This window comes from Anomalospiza imberbis, chromosome 4 (genome assembly GCF_031753505.1).
Source record: "Anomalospiza imberbis isolate Cuckoo-Finch-1a 21T00152 chromosome 4, ASM3175350v1, whole genome shotgun sequence".
Classification (NCBI taxonomy): domain Eukaryota; kingdom Metazoa; phylum Chordata; class Aves; order Passeriformes; family Viduidae; genus Anomalospiza; species Anomalospiza imberbis.
The window spans coordinates 43,866,875-43,888,547 of record NC_089684.1 but is presented as its reverse complement, the minus strand read 5'-3'; the positions used below and the strand labels follow the sequence as shown (position 1 = coordinate 43,888,547).

Here is a 21,673-nt window from a genome sequence, read left to right as displayed (position 1 = left end):
CAAAGGCAGGGGCTCCTCTTGAAATGACAGTTTTTGGCACGTGAAGCTGGAAAGGGAAGAAGCTTACAACTCTCTTAATTATGCCACTACAGAAGGAGTCTGAGCCTGATAAATGAACTAGGAAAGATGATCCTGATCCTCTGACAGGCCAGTTCTGCAGGAAATTCAGCACCGTAAGCAGCAACACACCATTCCAGGCTGGCAGCATCTGTCACTTAACAAGGAAGGGCTCAGCAGGGCTGACTCCCTGAAGCAATCTGAGGCCATGCAGATTCCATGAGTCAGTTCATGCAGCACACAGCTGGGGCCTGCTCTGAGGCTGTGCTTCTGCAGGGCAGGCATACAGCACACAGGTGGCAAGGAACCCTGTGCTGGAAGCCATGGCTCCACTTGGAAAAATAAACAAAAATAAAGCAAGCAACTTCTTTTCCTTCCTGCCTTGCCTTCTTCTCATCTTCATCTTTCCATTTTATTCTTATTCTGTCCTGACATCAAGCCTAATTTTGCATGGCACAGGCTTATCTGGTGCTTCACTCTCCAGTTTTTCTTCCACTAGCAGAAAATTGTCAGCAACCTCTCACTTCCAAAGCCACCTTGGGCCTGAAAGCCAACTAGAAAAAACCTATTTCGCTGTGTCGTCCCCTGCTAAATTGCGACCCCTAAGTAGACCTTACTTTTCACTTACATGTAACCAAACATTGAAAAAAATCAAGTCAGTGTATGCTGCTGTAGGTGCAAAATGGCTCACTGCAATGAATAAATACAACTGAAAAGGCACTTACATATCCTGCAGGGTACCTGCTCAGCCTCTGGTACACACAGGGTGTAACAAACATCAGTAAGAGGACATGCAAACAAAACACATCTCTCTCCAACAGTTCTCTTTGGGCAAGGTAAAGTCCAGTTGTTCCAACTCATGCCCTTAGAACTCGTGTGACAAGTGCACAGACACCCTCAGCCAATTGTGTAGCGTGTGTGTCTGCTCCAAGACAGCCTCTGCAATGGAGAAGGGCTGGTCCTTGGGAAGTGAATCCAACACTGGCAGTATGAGCACAGGAAGAGACAACTCACTGGGGAGAAGATACACTCACATGACAAAAACCCTAAGGCTTTTCATCCTTGGGATATTCAGCTCTACAATTTTCTCCTGAGACCAAAGAGCAGGATCTCTCACCTGTGTTTTCCTAGTAACATGCACATCTTCCATTTCCATGTGAGATGGGTGAAGGGTGTTTTTCATTTGTGAGGATGTGCAGACTGTAATTTATACCCAATTGCCCTCTCACCATGTATGTGTGACAGAAAATGGTAGGGCCACTACCAAAAGCTGACTTGAAGACTGTGAAGAGCACAAGTTACCCAGCAGTGGAACCTAAGAAAAGGTCATAAGAATGGAAAAAACCGAACAGTGCAAAGATTTGAAGGTTTGACTGGAGATGAAGACAAAAAGGCTGAGTATTGGAAAATACTGGTGTCAATATACAGAGGAGAGGGCTGGTGTTCATCCACTCCTCACCAGCAATCCTTTCTGTGTGTGCATATGCTGCTTGCTCCCTCTGTTACATGGGATTCCAAGCAGTGTGTGATGTGCTGGTTTATTTACTGGTATCACAGAGCCAAGATGGCTCAGCTACTGATCAGGATGCCCACATGAGAAACCCCCTGAACTTCAGACCATTCAAGTGCTACATGCCCCTGTATCCTTTCAAACCCCACCTTTCATGCACATTTCAGCACTGTCATTGTAGTCTCACAAATACACATTTTTTTCAATGAACAACATGCATCCTTGTTGTGAAAATTAACTCACAAGTCAAAGAAACTGAGCTTTCAGCAGGGCACCTGAATTTAGGAGCCGATATTACTCCACAAGACCTCAAAGTACCAATTGCCTTTCTCTGGTAGATGGCTGAGCACAGCAGATGAGTCTACAATGTGCAACAGCTGAAATTAAAATCATTGAGAGCCATCTCTAGTCACATCAGCACTGGCAAACACTCCAGCTGTCAGTGAGATGTCCCAGGTAGTGCCACCATCTTCAGAACCCATTTTCTTCCCTCTTCCTTGAACCAGATCTTTGTACCTTCCCAATTCTTTGTAGATAAGATGAATGGAACCAAGCATTGGATACGCTATCTGTTAGTCAACGGTGGAACTGAATCCCTAAAATAATTTCTTTCTTATTTGAGTGGTCACATTGTCCCCATAATGTGCAAATGGAACAGAGAAAGTCTGTTTCCTGGGAAAAAATTGTAGTGAAGTTTCATGACGGAATTCCAGCTTTTCTAGCAATTGAAGTCTTGTGCAGAAATCAGGGTGCAGCAAGGCAATGTTCTGCCTGAAATTCCATGGAACTGAGGAGCTGCCTTAAGATGTTTGGGAAGAGGAGAGTTCCTTGTCACAAGCACACTCCATAATCCATTTTGAGAAAGGCGTCTGGCCGCTTTGCTTACGAAAACAGTAAGAACATGCCATGCCCAGAGGTGTCATGGTCTGATTTTCCAGGAATTGCCTACTCTCTATATTCTAATTTAAGGATGGTTTTGAGAACCAGATAGTTTCCTCAGTTCAAAGCATTTGTTGTCCTTTATGGCACCAGAAGCCCATGCTTGGCCCAGCACACCAAAGGTAACCATTGGATTGGGAGAGGGCTGTTTATCCACACACACAGCCAGCAGACACCAAAATCAGAACCCAAATGGTCAGTGGTCGGTGCACGACGAGCAGAATACAGCTCCACCGTGAGGGAGGTGGTGCTTATCCTCCAGAAAAAAAAGAAAAAAAAAACCAAACAAAACACACAAAAGATCAAAACAAAACACTGTACAAGTGCTTGAAATGACAGCTAAAACCAACCAGTCCTCCCCATGGCAAACACTGGGCACAGGACAGTGCCCAGAGGCCTGCCAGTGTCCTCAGCTGCTTGGACTTGAGCACAGTCCTCCCTCACCCAAGAGAGCAAGTCTTTCTTCAACAACACACAGAGCCTGTCAGTCCTGTGGGAGTTCTCTTGGTGCTCCTCTGCTGTTCCCTCGAGCTCATCTCCTCAGCGAGGCTGGGGTACCTGTCCGCTGGCACAGGGGGCCTTCCTCCTCAGCAGGCAACTTGGTGAGTGTTCCAGCGCCAGGGCTTCACAACGCCGTCTCACCCACGCACACCTTGTAGGGCGATTTCAGTTTCCTGCATCTAAAGCAGACACCATCATGCGATTTGTATTGGCCAAACCTGAAACTGCAGCAGCCTGCACAGAACCAAAATCTAACCCCCCAACTCATTTAGGCATCCCAGAGGAGCCCCATGGTTCAGACAACTGGACCACTGGCAGATCAGAAATCAGAGGTATAGAGCATTTGTTCCTTTAAGATCACACCAGAGATGAGTAGCAGGAAGAAACACAAACCCAGTGCCCTCAAAACGCTGCCCACTGAAATTCAGATCAATTTAATCAAAAGGCTCCAGATTTCCTGTACCTCTTTCTTACGTAGCAGTAGATAATGGCGAGTATTCCACTGGTCAGTATTCCTATACCAATCCCCACAGCAATGTAGCGCTCATAAGAATTATGTGCATATGAATTTAGTGTTAAATGTTCACACCTCTCTCCATTATAACCAGCAAGGCACCTACAAAATAAATACACATAATGCAAAAAATTATTCAGAGCTTGTTTTGCTTTCTATTTCAAATACACATTAGTTTTCATCAGTTTTGAACAGATCACAAGATGTCTTAACAAGGAAGGGGTGAACCTGGGGCTCACTCAGAACCTCTTCCCTCCACTAAGAGTACCAGTCATCCCAGTTTATCTAGGTTAAAGCTAGCTTGAGTACTGCAGTCAGAGCGGCACAGTCTAAACATCGCCTGGTTGTGCAGGGTGTGGACCAAGAGTACTGTGCTCTGCTGATCCTCGGCTGTTGTAATGTCTCCAGAGGCCAAGGCTGCCCACTATGCATCCTAGAGAATTGTAAGGACACCATGGTCCCAACTGGTATGCAGTTGTGGAATAAGGGAGTTGGAGCTGATATGTTGGAAGGTGTTGTTCCCTTCTTAATACTCACTGTGAACATCTACCGATTCCTCTACTACTTACTCCAGCACCAGCTGTGATTTGAGATGGCACTGTGGCAGTGACCTACAAAGCTGTGAATTCCCCCTCTCCCTTCCTTAGTTTTACACTAGCACAGCACTACAGCCTTGTTTGCAGTCCTGAGGCACCATGGCACTCAGGTCTGTGCCAAAGTTTAATCCTGCAAACACCTGACAGACACTGTGAAGCTGCACACACAGCACATGAAGAATCAATGCCAGTGTCATTTTTGAAGAAGGGTATAGTAGGCAGCATTCCTTACTTGCATATGGGCTTCCTCAGTTCACTGTGGAAGGCACAGAGCCCATTGATACAATAGCTGTGGTGTTCCTCAAGGCAGGTCTGCATCAGCTTCAAGAGCTTTGGCTGCTCTGTATAATCTACTGTGAAAGAACAAAGTCATGTTATGTTTAGGACAAAACATCATTTGAACCTATTTTCACACCTGAGCAGAACAGACACTGAGGTGCAAAACACTCCATACACCAGTTTACTGTGCGGTGTCTCGTGAGCTGATTCAGTCAGCACTGAACAGAGCAAGCTTCCCAGACAGTCCAGCACAGCTTTGAGAAAGCACAAACTGTAAATAAATCACCTGCTCTTGAGGAACAAGTACAGAAATTACTATGGGAGATTCACACAGGGTAACATCAGCACTACCCAATCTGCAATCCAATCAGAAAAACTATCCCAGCAATAGCAGGGATTTAGGACACAAGGCAAGCACTGCATTATTCTCAGTATCCTTCCCAGTCTGAATTCAATTAATAGTCAATTTTTTTCTTTTCCTTGTCCCAAGACAAAATATTGCATTTCTAGTGCTCCTGCCTGCCAGCTCTGCAGCCATGAGTGAGGCTGAATGGTGGGACTCCTCCCACCCTTCTCCATGGTTCAATGTTAGCTGAGTGTCCCATGAGAGTTCTAAGCTGCCAAGACTGTGTGGATGGTTTTTGCTGTGAAAAGCACAGTCCATGGCTAGCAAGGCTCTGAACTGGTGCTGAATTCCACACAACCAGGTCAGCAAGCACAGTTCTTGAATGGAAAATGCTACCTTATTCCCCTGTTCAGAGGGGTTCAAATGGGAATAAAGAAGTCCTGGGAACATGGGTGAAGCCAGTGAAGAGAAAGCTCTAAAGCTTTGCCATCACTGCAGGCATCTGCTCCAACTGGTCTCTACCCAGTTCCAGGAATCACTGGTAGGGTGGGGTGTCAAAGCAATGACTTGCTATTTCAGGGGACTGCCTCAGTGACAGCTGAAGGTGATTTCCTAACAGAGTGCATGTCAACAGCAGCTTTCAGTTATGACCACAAGAAAAATAACATCTTCCAGCAAGGTGACATGGTCTGCTCAACAAAAGTGACTCAACAAAGGTAGAGCAAGCAGAACCCTTCCTTTCTGACTAAGTGCTGAATCAAGGTCTGGAGATAGTACAATCATGGAAACATTGCCACGGACACAAACCTCAAGCCTCCTTCAGGGCAACTTGTGATCCCATCACACACTTTCCAGAATTAACAGCATCAAGCCCCTAATTCCCAATCAAATTCCAGTCTGAGCCATTTAATGGCAGGAACCTCCTTTGTGTGCTCTTCTAAGTAGTTTCTAGGTTTTTTTTTTCCTTCGTCTTCTCTGCAGCTTTATCAGAGGTGACAAGCAATGGCAAAGAGCTGCTCTTGCTAGAGCAGCTCTCCACTTCAGCTGTGAATGATGTGGTTTGGACACCTGAAAGGCATGATGCTATCACTGACACTCAGATCAAACAATTCCTTTGAGAACAGTGTCTCTCAAACCTGACAGAGTAACCAGACTTGCAGCTTTAGGAAGAGGCTTAGGGAGAAGTGACAATTCAGTTCTGCTTGAAAAATGACATGTTGGCTTACTGCACTTCCTCAGAAAAGCTACAGAGGTGGGAGAAGCATGTCTTGTTTTAAAATTAACTTCTAGTGGCTGAGAAAAGGATATCTTATCCATCCTTCCATGGAGAAAAAGTTACCCACAAGTTTCTCTTCACACTGTGGGGCCTAGAAACACAAGGGAGGAAGTTGGTGCTGGCTAAGTAGGAGCTCCAGTATCCAGCTTTGGCTCTGGGAATGCTGCTGACAACCTCTGGAGACAGGCTTGTTGGCTAAGAGCACATTCCTCAAAGGACCAGGCCTTAGAGGGACAGACTTCAGGAAGAAGTTAAGAAAGGGCAGTTCTCATGAAGAAAAGACAGATTTTGGGACAAGAGATGGATGATCCCAGTGGCTGCACAGGAGAACTGTATGCAGTTCTTGACGAGGAAAACACAATGGAAAGCATGTGATCAGCAGAGCTGCAGGGCACAGCATGTCAAGGAGATCCGGGATGCTGGGGACTCGCAAAAGCCCACTCTGGTTGGGTCTAAAGTACCGGCAGAACAGGTACTCTGCAGGGAAGAGTTTCATAAAACAGACAATGGCACATCTACACTTTTCCCAGGAGCCTCCTCAAACACTCGGGCACCAACTGTTTTGAATCACCATTTCAGCACAAAGTCCACTAAAAAAAAAAATCACTGAAAACACCCTTTAATGGGAGACCTCAGCCAGCATTTCCCACTTCCCAAAGTACCACTCTCCTGCTAGGCCCTGAAAAGATGCCTGCTGCACAGGTTTAGTTTTTGATTTTCATCTTTTCCACGAGGGGAAGAAAGAAAATAAAACATGAGGAAGGTACAAATTCACACTTCAGTGGCACAAAATCCCCAGCCACCTCTACCCCAACTTCGACCAGATGGGTTTCCACATCCCAAAATCCCTCCTTGCCCACGCCAGCGCTGCCGAAAGGTGGCAGACTTCCACCGAACCACATCTGCAGGAAACCTGGCTTTGCACAGGCACAGGAACCTCTTCCCTGAGTGGTGGAGACATTAGAAACCCAAGTCAGTCCGGAGCAGCAGCCTGCCTAGAAAGCGCTTGAGACAAACCAACACATTCCTTCGTCGCCAGCAAGAGGAACAGCTCAGTCCACTGTGGGCAAGATCAGCTATTAAGTCTACACACAAAAATTCCACGCACTAATTATTTTAACATTGCAAAAGTACAAATTACCTCTGAAAGAATGAGTCTCAAAACCAAAAAGGATTATTTCCTAGCCTACCCCAGAGCATTATGTCAATTCCTATCATACTGTCTGCCTAGATACTAAACAAGCTGTTGAATAAACAGGCCCATGTGCCCTTTCATGTCACGTGAGGAGAGAGAAACATGCCGTGTAAGCACTTGACAGCTGCCTGCAACTGAGTCATTCAAATAGATACACCTGGCAAGATCTGACATGAAATCGGGGTTACAGGTACTTGGAAGCCTGGGCTTGCCAAAACTAACAGACTGGCAGCAAAAGGAGTCAGCCAGTAAGACCATGACAGCTCAGTCCCCAAGTATAGTGCATTGGGGAGGAAAGGCAGTGGGAAAGAGGAAGCAGGGACGGGCTCAGTCCCAGGTCCAGGGCCTCCTTTTACAGGCTGTATGGAACCAGCTGATGGCAATCAAGAGAGTCCATTTTTCTCCCAGGGCAACCAAGACCTTCCCTACTCCTGGCTGCCCATTTTGCTACAAAGGCTGTCCATCAGCCCCAACACCACCCCAAGTTCTCCATCCATGCTGTGCCAGCTCCTCTCCATGGTCTTTCCACCTCTCAGCTAATCACTGAGCCTAAAATTCCCTGGCCCCAGCACTGGTAACAAGTAAAGCCTATGTGACATAAAAGGAGGAAATAGGACCAGATCTTGTAAATAGCAGGCAAAGAAATGGAGCAGAAATTAATGGTTTTCCACAAAAAGCACCTCAGTTGCCAAAGTACTTGAATCCCACAAGAAACTGCCAATTTCTCCAGTGATACTGAACCAGGAATTCATGTCCTTAGAACCCAGTATGACTGAACCCTGGCAGTAAATCTTAGCACAATCTTACAGTGCACATGAATAGAAGCTACCAGGAAACTAGAGAGATTCAGTGAGTTTCTCTGGTGTCTTTTTAAGCATTTCTTTTCAATCTTCTTTCTGGAAAGGCTGTTTATTAACTTTTCACTAGCTTTGTAAGAGATCCACCAAAACTATTTTAATTCCCTGTGTAAATGCATGCTTGAATGTTTGTGAATTTGATTCTACCTTTGAGTGGAATTCTCTGAAAGGAAAGTGCTGGTGTCCAGTTGACTACCACAGCTCCAGCTGCTACAAAGGGTCACGGACTACTGCAGACATGGCTGTGACCCTATAAATAAGCCTCCTCTTTGCTGAAACATGACCTACTGCTCCTGCTTTCTAGAAACAACACTAACAGGGCACTTAACAAGCCACAAGTTATTTCCATTTCATTATCCTCCTGTTTGCTGTATGCACCTCTGCAACAATTGTGTCACAGACAAAACCAGACCACAGTGCTGCACTGATAAACCAAAGTAGTGCGGTCAAAAATCAACACCTTACCGATTTCACATGCATACAAGTGTGTATACATATTTTATGTATATATATAAGGAACCCACACATACAGTATGTGTATGGATGAATGCATATATAACACTCTGCCACTATGAAAGATCAGAAATGAAAATAAAACAGCTGGACATGTTACGAGACAATAATAAAAAGCTTATGGCTCTACTAAAAAAGGCTTGGAAGATGTCCTGTGACTACTTTGAATTAACAGAGGATAATTTGTATGCCTGTTTATATGCCTTTCAAAGTACAGAGACACTAAGAAATATTGCAGTTAGATTTCTCTCCTCCTTTACTGACCTGCCAAAACCTCATTCCCAGATGGCACAGCTCTCCGAAAGCAATGACATCACCAGCATCTCAGGTAACATCAAGAACACAGCTGGCAGGATAAACACAGCTCTGCTCTCAGAGGTTGGCAGGTAAAAGAGCCCAAGTTTACATTTCAGTCAGGAAAGAGAAAGGAAGAAGAGAGAGCCAGCACACAGAGGGCTGTGAAAGCCCAGACAGCCAAAAGCAAAACTGCAACAAAGACAGAAACTACTGAGTAACAGAAATTACTGAGTAACTCATGACAGGCATCGCTCAAAGTTGTGCCATTCGTTCTCACTTCTGCACATTAAGGTGCGTGCCGAGGACAGACAGAAACCAGGCAAAAGTAACAGAAATTGCCATCAGAAACCCCAATCACCAGCCTTTAAAAGTCTCCTTCAAATCATGACTGAACATGAGTTAAATGATCCTTCATTTGCTCATTGCTAAGCCTACCCCAGCTGGGTGGGAGCCCTTACTCCAGAGAGGCTTCAAAGGCTCCATGAAGAAATCGGCTCATCTCACAAATCCAACAGTGTCCAAGGGATGGAGCATCACAGCAGCTAACATGACAGATTTTGGTGGAGGTTTTGGTTTGTTGGTTGGGTTTTTTTCCTAAGTGACAGATTAACAGGGACAAAGAGAACAAAAAACCAGTACCTTCGGTGTTGTTTTTTGTCCAATTATTCCGTAAGTCAGTGCTGAGGGATGAAGCAGTAATAGCTGACTCCTCACTCAGCGCCCCCATTGCTGTGTAATGCAAATAGATGCTTACTGGAACAGAAAACTCAGTATATCCATTCAAGGTTCATTTCACCCAGAAAGCACTTCATATAAGACGCACTTCAAACAAACCCCAGAGAAGGCAGCAATATAATAACAATTCATTTAAAACACTCTTGCCTCAAACTTCCTTTTGACACAGCCTAATTAGGATTGTGGGACAACAAACGATGACTTGCAAATTTCCCAAAATACAAATCCATCCTGTTTTCCATTCTACTATCTTGCATAATATACAACACAGATACATGTAACATAGTACAACCGTACACCTGTTTACCAGTTTAAGTAGCTTATTTTCAAAGAGTCTGAAGTATACCTCTCAGTTAAAATTTCATCCAGGTTTCAAATGGCTGAAGTAGCTCTGCTTCACAACGTCTCTGCACTCTGTACACCTCCCACCCCCACCGCCCATTTAAGAAGGAGAAAGGCTTTGTTTCTGTTTAACAAAGCCTGGCACCTCACAACACGGAAAAGCCTCTTCCAAACCTACCTTTCAGTAAAATATAGATTAGCATTCCAAATGTCATGGCAGGCAGCTGCTTTAACACCTTCTCTGGTCTTCTTTCCAGGTGGCTTGCTTGCTCTGCTTATCTGTGCTCCTGTGTTTTCTCTTGCACTTATACGCCAGGAAGCGTCATCTCCTGTTCTCACCAATCAAGAAAAGGTGCATCTGGTAACAACCTAACCCTCGGGGCAACCACACATTTATTTAGGAAACTGCTATTATCTAGCAATGGCATCAGGTTTTCTTTTGAAACTCTGGTTTCCTATTACCTGTGGGCATAAAGGTACAGTTTTAGAGCGAGACCCAGAATCTGACAGAGCAGAAGAAAAAACCAGCCAAACAAAACACGATGGGAAAATGTGGTGTTTCCTTCTCTTCACAATGTAGGTCTTATATTACCTCCAGGAGGATATTCACCCTCAGGATGCTACACTGGAGTTCAAGTGCAGAGACCAGTCCCTGCTCTGCTAATATTCCTCCCCGGTCCTCCCTGTCCCTCAGTCCCTGCCATCCAGAAGAGGAACTGCGGGAACAGCTAGTGCCGAGATTAGGAAGCGATCAGGCACGAAGATAATGGACGGTGTTCTTCCTCGGTGACTGCCAGCAGGAAGCCTTTGATCCTAGGCCCTGCAAGCCTGAGGGCTGTGCTAATCACTTTCCATTCAGCCGGGCTGCGCACAGCCCGGGAAGCAAGGCAGCCCACTGGCCGGTGCCAGGCCTGGGATTGCTGGCTAGAGCTGCGGGGCACAAGTCCAGGCCTAGCTAGGCACAGGCACTGAGGAAACAGACTGAAAGAGTAAGTAAACTGTTGCCTCCTATAGCAGCAGATCCCTTCGTTTCTGCCGGAAAAGCCCATCTCTGCCTCTCCATGAAGTGACTATGCTTAATGAGAACACTCATACTTTTTACAATGGTGCTTGCAGGGTCTCTAGAACAGACCCATCAAACATGCTTCTCGTACTAAACCACACTCCACAGCCCCAAACACTGTCCAGCTTCCTTGGTCACAGGCAGCTTGGAACGGGTAGGACTGGTCTCTCTGAAGGTTACTGATGTGCCCAGACTAGAGCAGTTAATTGGAAAAGCCCGGTTCAGTAACACATCAAGACATCAACAACCTGACTGACCAAAGGAGAGGTACATAGTTCACACCTCAGCAACAACTCTCACTTCCTCAACTGTGAGCTCCAAGCAACAAACACATTTCACAATTTTTAGATTTTAAAACCCAAAGTCTTTTAATAAGTGCCCTGGTAACTCTGATCGGCTCGCATCCTCCCTCTCCACTGCATTCTCCTCAGTAATCTGTAGGATTACATCTAACCACTTCACGTGTTAAGGGGAAAACACAAGCTAGTTATGCATATTTTAATTATGCCTTTTCCTGCTCATGGACTGCATTCCAGGAGGCTTTTCCCTTCCTTTGTTATCCTGAATTACTGCATGCCTGCACACTGAGTGCAACTTGCACACTCCCTGGAGAGACAGGAGTGTTTATGCCTACCCGGATAACCTCTGCTACCAGTCCCAAGCAGGGATGAGGTTAGTGAGCCTGGCTTTCAACACTCAGCTGCACAATGGCAGTTTAATCTGGCCTGAATCCGAGAGCAGGCTTTGTCATGGGGCAACACAACGGGCGTGGTAGGCCTGGGACAAGGCTGCAGTAGGCAAGGCTGTGCTCTGTCTGCGGCAGGGAGTTTGTCCTTGGACAAACCTTGACCAGGTCGGGCACACCAGCATATTTTCTGGGTTGTCTAATGGGCCCTTCCTTCTGGATGTTCTCCCAGCAGAGAGCACTCTCACAGATGCCTCCAGCAGCTCTGCAGACAGCAAGCAGTGGAGCCAAGCCCAGGCCTCACTGGCCGCACTGTAATGCTAACCCAGCTACCACAGGATAAAGGGAAAAGGCTTGTGATGCACAATGACCTGCTTGTAAGGCATGACACAGGCAGGCTTGCTTAAGGGACACAAGCACAGTGCCATAAGTGGTTACTCTGCCAAAAAAACACAGAGATGATCAGCGCTGAACCAAAGAAAACAAACAGCAGTGCAAAAAGATGGGCACAGCAATGACTGAACACACAATAAGCAAAGGAAGAACACAACCATGCCCCAAACCACATCAGCACCCTGCAGCAAGACCAGGGTAACAGTGAACAAGTTTTATTCCATATTTCAGTCATGGGTTGATGAGTCCGAGTACAGTCTCCATAGATGCCTTTGTCTTCCAACCACTTAAATCGCCACAAATTTATATTACCACGTACATTTAAAAAGACAAGCAAGTGTCTGCACCACTGGCACTGTATATTTAGTAATAATCCTGTCAAACTTCTGCAAATACTGTGCTAAAGCAAACTCTCAAAATCCATCACAAGAAGAGTCAGCACAGAAACAATGCTCCACTTTGACTTCTTTATCACAGTAAGTGCATTTTTCCCTTTAACAGCAAGAGAACTTAGCCACAGTCTTTTTCCTTCCCCTTCCAAGTTAGCCATAGCCCACTAGCAAACACCTAAGGCTCTCAAATTCAAATAAATCAGTAATCCCTGCCCAGATAAAAACATGTAGACGCCCAAACAATCTACCTCTGCCTTCAGTGGGAATGTCACCAGTGCACACACTCAGCTGAACTGGCATCTCAGCAGTAACTCCACTACAACTTTTACACTGCATAGGAATGCTCTAGATGCAATCAGGAAGGAACTTTGGTAAGAGAAGCACACTGATTTTATCCCATATGCTCTTTTCTAACCAGCAAAATACTGTAGCCATTGAAGCCAAGGCTTGCAACATGGACTAAAAAAAAACCCCTTTTCATGCAGTTTTGAAAAAGAAGAATAATTAAATGGCTTAAAGTTCCAACACAAATATTTGTTGAGGGATAAAGTTTCTCCTCTTCATCTCCTGCTGCACTACATGTGTTGTATGTGTATAGTACTTTAAACTACATTCCACTCAATCCCAATCAAGTTCATTCTATCCCATTCAATTTCAATCAAATTCAGCCCAATCAACCATTCAGGTTTGAGGGATTGTTCTGAGATGGGGGTACTATGCACCAAAACAATTTGCCCAGACTCCAGCCTCAATTCTAGCTACTTATTCACACTTACCTCTTGCAGATGTTTCAAGTCAGAATTTCACCAGCATTCAAGCTTATTTGACTATTTTAAAACATTTACTGAACATGTGCATTCATGTCAACATTACTGCCTGGCCACTGCTGGCTCTACTTGCTCAAAAAAAGTATTTAAGGTCTCTGAACTACATCCAGAGTGCTTAGTGACCTCAGAACCCAAACCATGTATTTGAAAGATATCTAGCACATCTTAGTTTTATATTGTTTGAACAGGTCCCAAGTGTTTACAAGACCTTGATAACTGCCCCAACATATAAGTACAGTCGTAATTCATGCTTCATTCTTCACTCTTTGCTCTGAAACACGTAATAGGCCACCACTACCAACATACCTGTGTAGACTGCATTCTCCAAGTTGATTTTGCTCACAATAAGTCACAAGGAGGTAAGACCAAGTATTTGAACATCTTATAAGCCATCAGATTTAACATACCTGACACAAAAAAATAAATACAATGCAGAAATAAATATATTTGTAGTAAAAAATAAGTGTTTTGTGTATCAATAAATAGAACAACTCCGATTCTTCTTCCAAGGTATCTCATTTGCTCTAGTAAATGAGCTTTTTAGCAACCAGGAGTGTGTTCTTCAGAAGCATTGCAACAGTCATAGGTCCTACCCCTCCTGGCACTGGAGTGATAAAGGCAGCCTTCTTCTTCACTTCTAAGAGAAAACAGAAAAAGGCATTGACTAAGAATGTTTCCAAACTTTTTTTCCCATATATGCACAAAGGGCTGTAACTGGCAGGTACTACAGGGAAGTACCAGCCAGGGACCAGCCGAGGCAGAAGCGTTACTGCAGCCATGGCAGGGATAGAATGTGGCCAGGACCGGGGCTGCGAGGTACTTCTAATCTGAAAGTATCACCCAGGGCTAGTTCTGGGCCAGGGCTGCACAACCTGTTCCAGCTGATCTACCTGCAGCACCTTGCCCTTTCCCCATGGCAGCATGCTCTGACAGATGGAAGGTTAATCCCAAGGAATTCTTTTGGTAAGGGGCAATTTTTGCCCATGTGACCTGGGTGACCAGCTATCCCAGGAACATCTGGGTGACACGAGATCAGGATGACCCCAGGAGAGCAGCATGGATGTGCATCACCCCCATTTGTCAGCTGGGACACCGCACCTGCAATATCCAGGAGAGTTATGGAAGCTGGGGATGTCATTCTCTAGGTAAGGAGGTAACACCCCGCAACTCTGTGTTCCTGAAGAACAGCATGCAGAGCAACTACTGCCATCAACTGCAGAGCACCAGCAGTAGCCAAGTCACCTAGTCAGTCTCTGTCCCATACATGACAAAGGACACATAATTGACACCACGAAGGGTTTCAAGCATCAGCATTTTTTTATTCCCCATTACAATCTTCTCTACCCTGCTCCTCACATGCATGACACCTGTGTGGCCTTTTACTCTTTTGTGATTGGTCAAAGCACCTCAGCATTCCGTGCTCCTTTTCCTTTAACAATGGTCACCTGTTTTACACAGTTGCACCCCATTAGGGATGAGGCTTAGCCACAGCCCCATTCCCTATGTCCCATAATCTGTTCTCCTACAACACATCCTAAAAAAGACACCCTGAGATAATAGAAAGAAACTTAAAACTGCAGAGGGAGAGAGTACAATTTTCTGTTTGATTTGTTTTTCTGCTTCACACTACAGACAAAGACAAGAGTTTCCTTCAAGAAAAAATACAATTCTAGTGGCAAAATTCCCATTGCAATTTCAGCCAAAAACACTCAGTTCCTCCAGAAAAGACTTTTTTTTTTTTAATCAGTTTTACTAGGATGCCTACTTTAAACCAGGATGCAAAGGGGCAGGTTCTTTGCAAAGTATCACAAAGGAAAATCTTGCTGGATGAATTAGCTCCAACCATTAGCCAGGTTAGACTACTCAAATCCAGTGTACACCTTAAGTGTATTTAAGTTAACCTGTTTGTATGAGGAATTCATATAACAGCAATAAATTCTGTCTGGATCTTATCTACTGTGCAAAATGCCATCAACTGGAACTACAGGGTCTTTGCAAGGGAATTCTGCTCAACTTTGTAGGAACTCACCTTGTTAGTACTGACAGGGTTTTTTTTAGGTCACCACCATGAGAGGTTTGTTTGTTAGTTTGGGGTTTTTTTTTTTCTTGCTCAGTAATAACTTCTTGGTAAATCACTCCCCACTTTCAGAAGCTTTGTTTTTTTCCAAGGCACGCACACAGAGGAGACAACTGGGCAAGCATAACTGACACAAACACATTCAATTCCACTGAAATCCCTACAGAGCAGACTCTGCCTGGCTATGAGAAGAGATTAAGAGATGGAAAACTAGGCACCTGGCTTTGAAACAAACAAGATCACTTGTATATTTAAAGTCTATTTATCTTGAATCTCTGGAATCTATGTGGTGCTTAACTGGCAGGAATAAGAAGGTCTCAAAAAAGAACTATTACAAAAGAATTAGAAAAAATAGACATTGAGGTTTTGGGAAATTATATTTACTAGATTTGAGGAGTCAAAGGTAAATGAAATTAATAAAATGCTGTGTGAACCTCCCCCATGGCAGGGAACTCACAAGAGCATTTGCAAAGATAGCAGCAAATATCTCACTGAACTGAAGAACACAAGATCAACCCTCATTGAGGAGAGCTGGTAAATACAACCAGGTGGGTTTTAATTATTCTGCTGAGTGGCATCACCAGATACACTTAAAATATATGCAAAGTAAGTCAGGTTACAATGTGGTTTTTCAGATCTAAAATTCAACAAATTAATTATGATGACATATGACAGTTACTCTCAATATTCTCAAACACAAACAATTAAACTTTTTAATAGTCATACTATTTTGAAGTACCTCCCATTTTAGAATGGTGCTTGCAGTTAATATAGTTAATATGAATTCTTGGATTAATGTCCTAATTATTGAAATGTATCCACATCTGAAGAAAACACAGCCATTAACACAGAAAACACTATAGGCACTTTAAACTGAAATATGTTTGTTTCCATGGCAATGTTACCTACCTCTTTTTGTGTTGTTGTTCAAACTACTCCAACCTTACCTACAAAGAGGACAACCCACAACCAGACCGTGCCTTTCCTCAAGAAAGCCTTCCAATGCCTGTCAGGCACAACATGCATTGCCTGTGGTGTTAGTAGCCATATCCAGCAGGAAACACAAAGTGCCCTGTTTCCCCAAGTTGTTGGTGAATTCCTCTGCCCATATTCTACCACTATGGAAATCCCTGCATGTAGGCATGGCAGAAGCCAAATTTTGTATCAGTTAGCATAAAACCACCCAGACAGCTTATGCACAAAAGCTGATCCAGATTTTTGAACACACAACAGGTGTCTGTGCTGGGGAAATTACCATCTGTTTCCTTTGGTAAGACTAAATACAGATATGGCAAGTGCAACTTTCCAAGATGAATGCCAGCAAGCAAAGGGGGAAGACAGCTTGGCCTCAAAAACATCAATAGACTTTCCTGATCAAGTGAAATAGGCCAAAGCACAGTTCTCAGACACCATGTAAATGTGTGACTGATCTCATGTAGGCAGGTAAGGCATTGTGCTGTCAGTTCCATCAGGTCCTGCTTCTCAGGAATGAAGTAACTTGGTTCACAGCTTTACTCCTGCTTTCTCCAGATGGGTGCTGGTCTCCCAGGCCTTCCCCTGACAATCTGGAAAATGCAAATTAGATGCCTATGGAGAAGGAGCTACTATTTTGCAGCTTCTGTAGAACCTGGAAATCTTCCTTTGATTCTTCAGAAGAAATGTAATGTAGATTGTTTCCTTGAAAAACAGGATCCACTGCTTGGGAAACAGCCCTTCATTCCTAGGTTCCTTTAAAGCTGAGGACATCAGACACCTAATAGGGTTAATCACACAAACCAACAGCAAGTCTCAACCTGAAGGCAGTTCTGGGTCTTCTGCATCTGCATTAAGTGATGCAGAGTAATTCCTGCCTAAGCACTGTTTCCACACAGCTTTACAAGTCCCAGTAAAGCTACACCAGATCCCTGCAGCACTGCCCAAGTGTGAAATCATGTGCTCAGGAGCCACACTAGATATCCCATGTTCTGCTCCACATATTCTGGGATTCTTCTCACTGCGCACTGTGTGCTCTTCTCACAGCAAGCACTTAACCCATTGCTCAGAGTTCCTTCTTTTTCTTATCCTTGTTTCTCTTATTGCAGCTATTTTAACTGCAACCTAAAGGAAAACCAAGGAATTATGGCACAGTGCTGTAATTCAAACTGTGTGTATCAGTAACACCCCTGAACAACATCCTCTTCTGTTCAGGAGAACCTTGACTGGCCATGCAGCAGCTCACTGACTCCTGTTTGCCAACAGCCTTCTGGCTTCTGTCATAGCCTAACGCCAACCTTCTGATTGATTCCTTGCAGTCATGGAGCACTACAGGCAATGGTTCCTCTAAGATCAGCAGGGCAGCAATATGGAAACATGATCACACAGACTGGGCTCTTCTTCATGGCAAAATACCAGATCTTCAAACTCAACTGAGAAAGGAACTAACTAAAGTTATAGCAAAAGCACCTGGAACATCCACATTCTGTTTTTGTGACCACTGTTTGGGAAATCTGCACAGGGAGCCAATTTGGAAAGGATTCAATGAGTAAGGAGCAGCTTATAGCTAGGCAGGTGCTGCAACAAACGCAGAGAGGCAGCAAACACCGTCAGATGCAGCGGCTGTCACAGAGCTCAGGCTTCCTGCACACTGCTGCAAAGGTACAGCTGAAGGACCACTGCTTCCATCAATTAATTGGATTTGAAGATTGCGGTGGGCAATCTCATTCAGAGAAAATGCATAATATAGGCCCATCACCTTGGATCCACATCAATTACTTGTTGGGGCTCTCTCGTCTGCTCTTCAGCGCTGCAAATCCCTCCCTGCTTATGGTGGCACCAATTTTCCAGAATCTCTCTCACACTGTCAAGTCAGAAAGAAGAGTTCTCCTGTGTAAAGCCCTCCACTCATACCACAACTGCATCACCAAACCAAGATATTACACAAAGGCTTTCTCTTCTACATAGACATCTAATGAAGACTCAACAATCAGCACTGCTGTTTGTCAAAAATAAGGAAGGAATTGTAAAGAAATACAAGCAACTTTGATTTCATTGGTATTTCCAGTTCCACTTGCAAATGTGAGCTACTACTGTGGTGTGTTACTACCCTGCTCTACCAGTTACTCCTGGAAACGATGCTCCACCCCAAAGAGCTGTTTCAGCTAAATGTTCTGGGTAAGCTGTTGCTTTATTCTATGTTCCTGGTCCTTGTAGCCCTCCTCCTCCCTTGGCATCACAGCTGTGGCAACAAAAGCTTATATAACAGGGCCAAGCACACCCACACATGCACTACACAGCTCACAGAAACAGATCTCCCTTTCTGTCACTGAAACTTGCTGCCCAAAAGCTGCTAAAATAGCGCTGGGGATCACTTACAGATGCCATCACTTCTCCTCCTTCCTGGCACTTCACTCTTCCTCCTGAGGCTCCCAGAAGACAATACAGCCACTCCCCAGAGCACAGATTTTGGCAAATTCTTAACACAAACAGGTACTCTCCATGTGCTGTGGTGGTTTTACATGGAGACCTGCACGTGCAGTTGAATATATCGCTGCAGGCTGGGTATCTCAGTGCTTTGCAGCTGGCCTCCACATGCGCAGTGTTCTCCTGTCTTGCTCTTTTAGATACCTTGGAACTGTGCAGTCAACTATTCTGGACCAAACCACTATTGGTTTTTGATGTAGACACAGTTTGGAGCGTCAAAATAAAGAGGACATGTGGAGACACGGGAAATGGCAGACGCTGTTTGAAGGCATTCCGTAACTTTTGCAAATGTGTATGCTGAATTTAATAAAGACACGAAAAAGAAGAGCTGAAATGCATCCTTTTGTTGTTAAAGAGATAAAAATAACTCACTCTCTCACCTACCTTACAGAGATTAGAAGATGGGATCCAAGTGCTGGCAAGATAAGCAACTGAATCAAAACACCTTCCACCCACCTAATAAAATTAATTTCCACTACAGGAACATTTCAGCCAGATGACCTGGTGAAGGAAGCCATTTCCCTCTATTTTTGTAAATGACATTTGAACTCTGATTGCCCACTTAAAAACCTCTCTGCCCACAGCTGGATTTTTCTCCTAAAGAAGTGGATGAAGAGACAATAGACACTGGTGGGCCATGTGATGTTACACAGGTACCACATGTCATGCTAGCCACTTATGTGCCTGGCCCCAGTCTGCAAAAACTATTTTGATTTAGGCTTAAATATAGATTCAGCCAAGTGATCAAACAGGGGAAAAGGATAAAATTATTTGCTACACAAACATGCCGGCTTCTTCCATTTCCTAACTGCCAGATCAAGTACTTGGCAAGGGTGGTTTACTTGCTAGAGTTCAGAACTGTATACACCAGGATGTTTTTTGTTGCTGTTAAAGATTTAGTGAAACTTTCACCGATACCAGTGAACCAACAACAACTTCCCTTTGGCAATGCACAGTGAAATGCTACTTATAACTGCAGTGGCATAATCCAAGCTGAAGTTCCTCCCTCTTTTTTGGATCTTCCCTCCCCCCAGGTAAAATCTCAAGAACAACCCACAGCAGACATGATGAGACAGATACAGTGCATTGCTGAAACTCTGAATCACAGCCTTGCCACTGAATCTACACCTTTATTGCAGGCATAAGGTCCCACGTTTGAAGAGAAACAAACAAGAAGGATGCAGGTTCACATTTCCCAAAGTTACAGCTTTTGTACTCCCATACCTGCTAAAGCTAACCAAACACCCGATAATGCTCTGTATTTTAATTCAGCTCTGAAAGCAGAAAATAGAACCTTTTATTAGTGATACCACAAATCCAGGCAGGATAAAATAAAAAAACTTTTCAAGCTGCCCTCCAAAAGATTTCTTTTCCTGGAGCTCTGTTGCACACATCCAGTTACACATTTCCAAACACATTCCAAGACAGTCGCTCAGCTACACTCAGGTAATTTCACAGACTTTAACAGACAGGTAACACGCATGATGAGTAAAAGCAGCAGGGAACTAAGTGAGTGATGTAATTACAAATACACACAAGCTGGCTAAAACCACTCTGAATATAATTAAGCTTTGAAACATTATGCCAGCCAAGATGTTAATAACTGTGAAAAAAACATGTGGGTGATTTTCATACTTATCAAAATAAGGAACTGTTGAGAACCATTAATAATGTGGGTAAATGCTGTCTAAGCTTCCCACACTCAACTGTGCCAATAAGTGCAACAATCCTGCTATTCCAGTCTGGAGCTCCTCCAGAGTGGAGATATTTAATCAAGTTACATTGTGAACTTGCTCTGCAACAAGTTAAACATAAGAAGATCAATATGTAACAACAATTTTTATCTGTTAGGCTTGCCTGGACCAAGATGTTAAGCCCTTTTAGATGAACCCACATTAAACTTTAGCATAAAGGGTATTTCTAAAGCCAAGTTAACATTTACACAGACAAGTGTAGAGAAAGAGTGCAAAAGGAGGCTTTGAGAAGCTGTGGTTTAATTGTAATTGCTATGAACAGCAGGAGACCCTATGCTTGACAAAGAGCAGAAACTGTTTTCAGTGATTATTTTCCAAACTTTTCACAAACTCAAAGGATTAAAGAAACTGGACACAACCACCTCCTACACCACTGCTGGAAGCACTCATCTGTATCTCTTAGGGGTTGCTGATACCTGTAATTGAAAGCAACACTTTATATCCTAACTAACATACAATTTCTTGATAGCAGATAGGTTTGTGTTCTTATTTAAGTAAATAAATCATACAAAGTTGCTGAAAACATTGTCTCATTTGAGACACTGCCTAGCCCAAAAATTTACCATGAGTGAATCCTACAAACTTCAAAACATTTATCCAAGATATTTGTAAAAAGAGAGTTTCACTGACCTTCAAAGTCCACATCCCCAACTAACTTGGTTTTTCCTGTAAGAGGATCGTGGATATGGTTGATGCCTACGTCAATCACAGCAGCACCTTCTTTGACCATATCAGTTGTAATCAACTTTGGGATACCTGGAATCATTAACGCATATTTAATTACCCTGGCCAGGTAGTCTGAGGTTATCAGTTTTGAATTATATCAAGGGGTGTGCATGCATAGCTATGCATGCACAAAATAGAATTCTTTCTGTTGAATATTTCTTCACACACCCCACACTGAACACAACTATTCCTCAACTGCACACAGTTTGTAACAACTACTACTACAGGAAAGAAAAAAAAAACACAAAAAAACATCCCACCAGAAATTGTGCCATGGGATTGGTTTTGGATCAAAAAACATACGACCAGGAGGCAATTTGAGCTGTTACAGTAATCCCAG

At 43.9% G+C, this 21,673-nt stretch overlaps 2 protein-coding genes across 3 annotated transcripts in view; both read right to left on the bottom strand.

Moving 5' to 3' along the window:
* Positions 1–1,823: 1,823 nt before the first annotated feature.
* On the bottom strand, positions 1,824–21,362 carry EPGN (epithelial mitogen). Its single transcript, XM_068188159.1, has 6 exons — positions 21,238–21,362; positions 10,136–10,286; positions 9,520–9,609; positions 4,350–4,470; positions 3,471–3,623; positions 1,824–3,186 (listed from the first exon to the last, which is right to left on the bottom strand). Exons 2-6 carry the CDS (start codon positions 10,170–10,172, stop codon positions 3,132–3,134), a joined length of 456 nt encoding a protein of 151 aa, XP_068044260.1. The 5' UTR covers positions 10,173–10,286; positions 21,238–21,362; the 3' UTR covers positions 1,824–3,131.
* The window catches only part of MTHFD2L (methylenetetrahydrofolate dehydrogenase (NADP+ dependent) 2 like), a 24,870-nt gene continuing 15,494 nt past the window's right edge, over positions 12,298–21,673 (bottom strand). For both annotated transcript variants that reach the window (XM_068188154.1, XM_068188153.1), the window contains exons 7-8: positions 21,238–21,363; positions 12,298–13,954 (exon numbers count right to left, since the gene is read on the bottom strand). In XM_068188154.1, the coding sequence (XP_068044255.1) occupies positions 13,842–13,954; positions 21,238–21,363 (239 nt within the window). In that variant the 3' untranslated portion in view covers positions 12,298–13,841. The remainder of the gene's footprint in view (positions 13,955–21,237; positions 21,364–21,673) is intronic.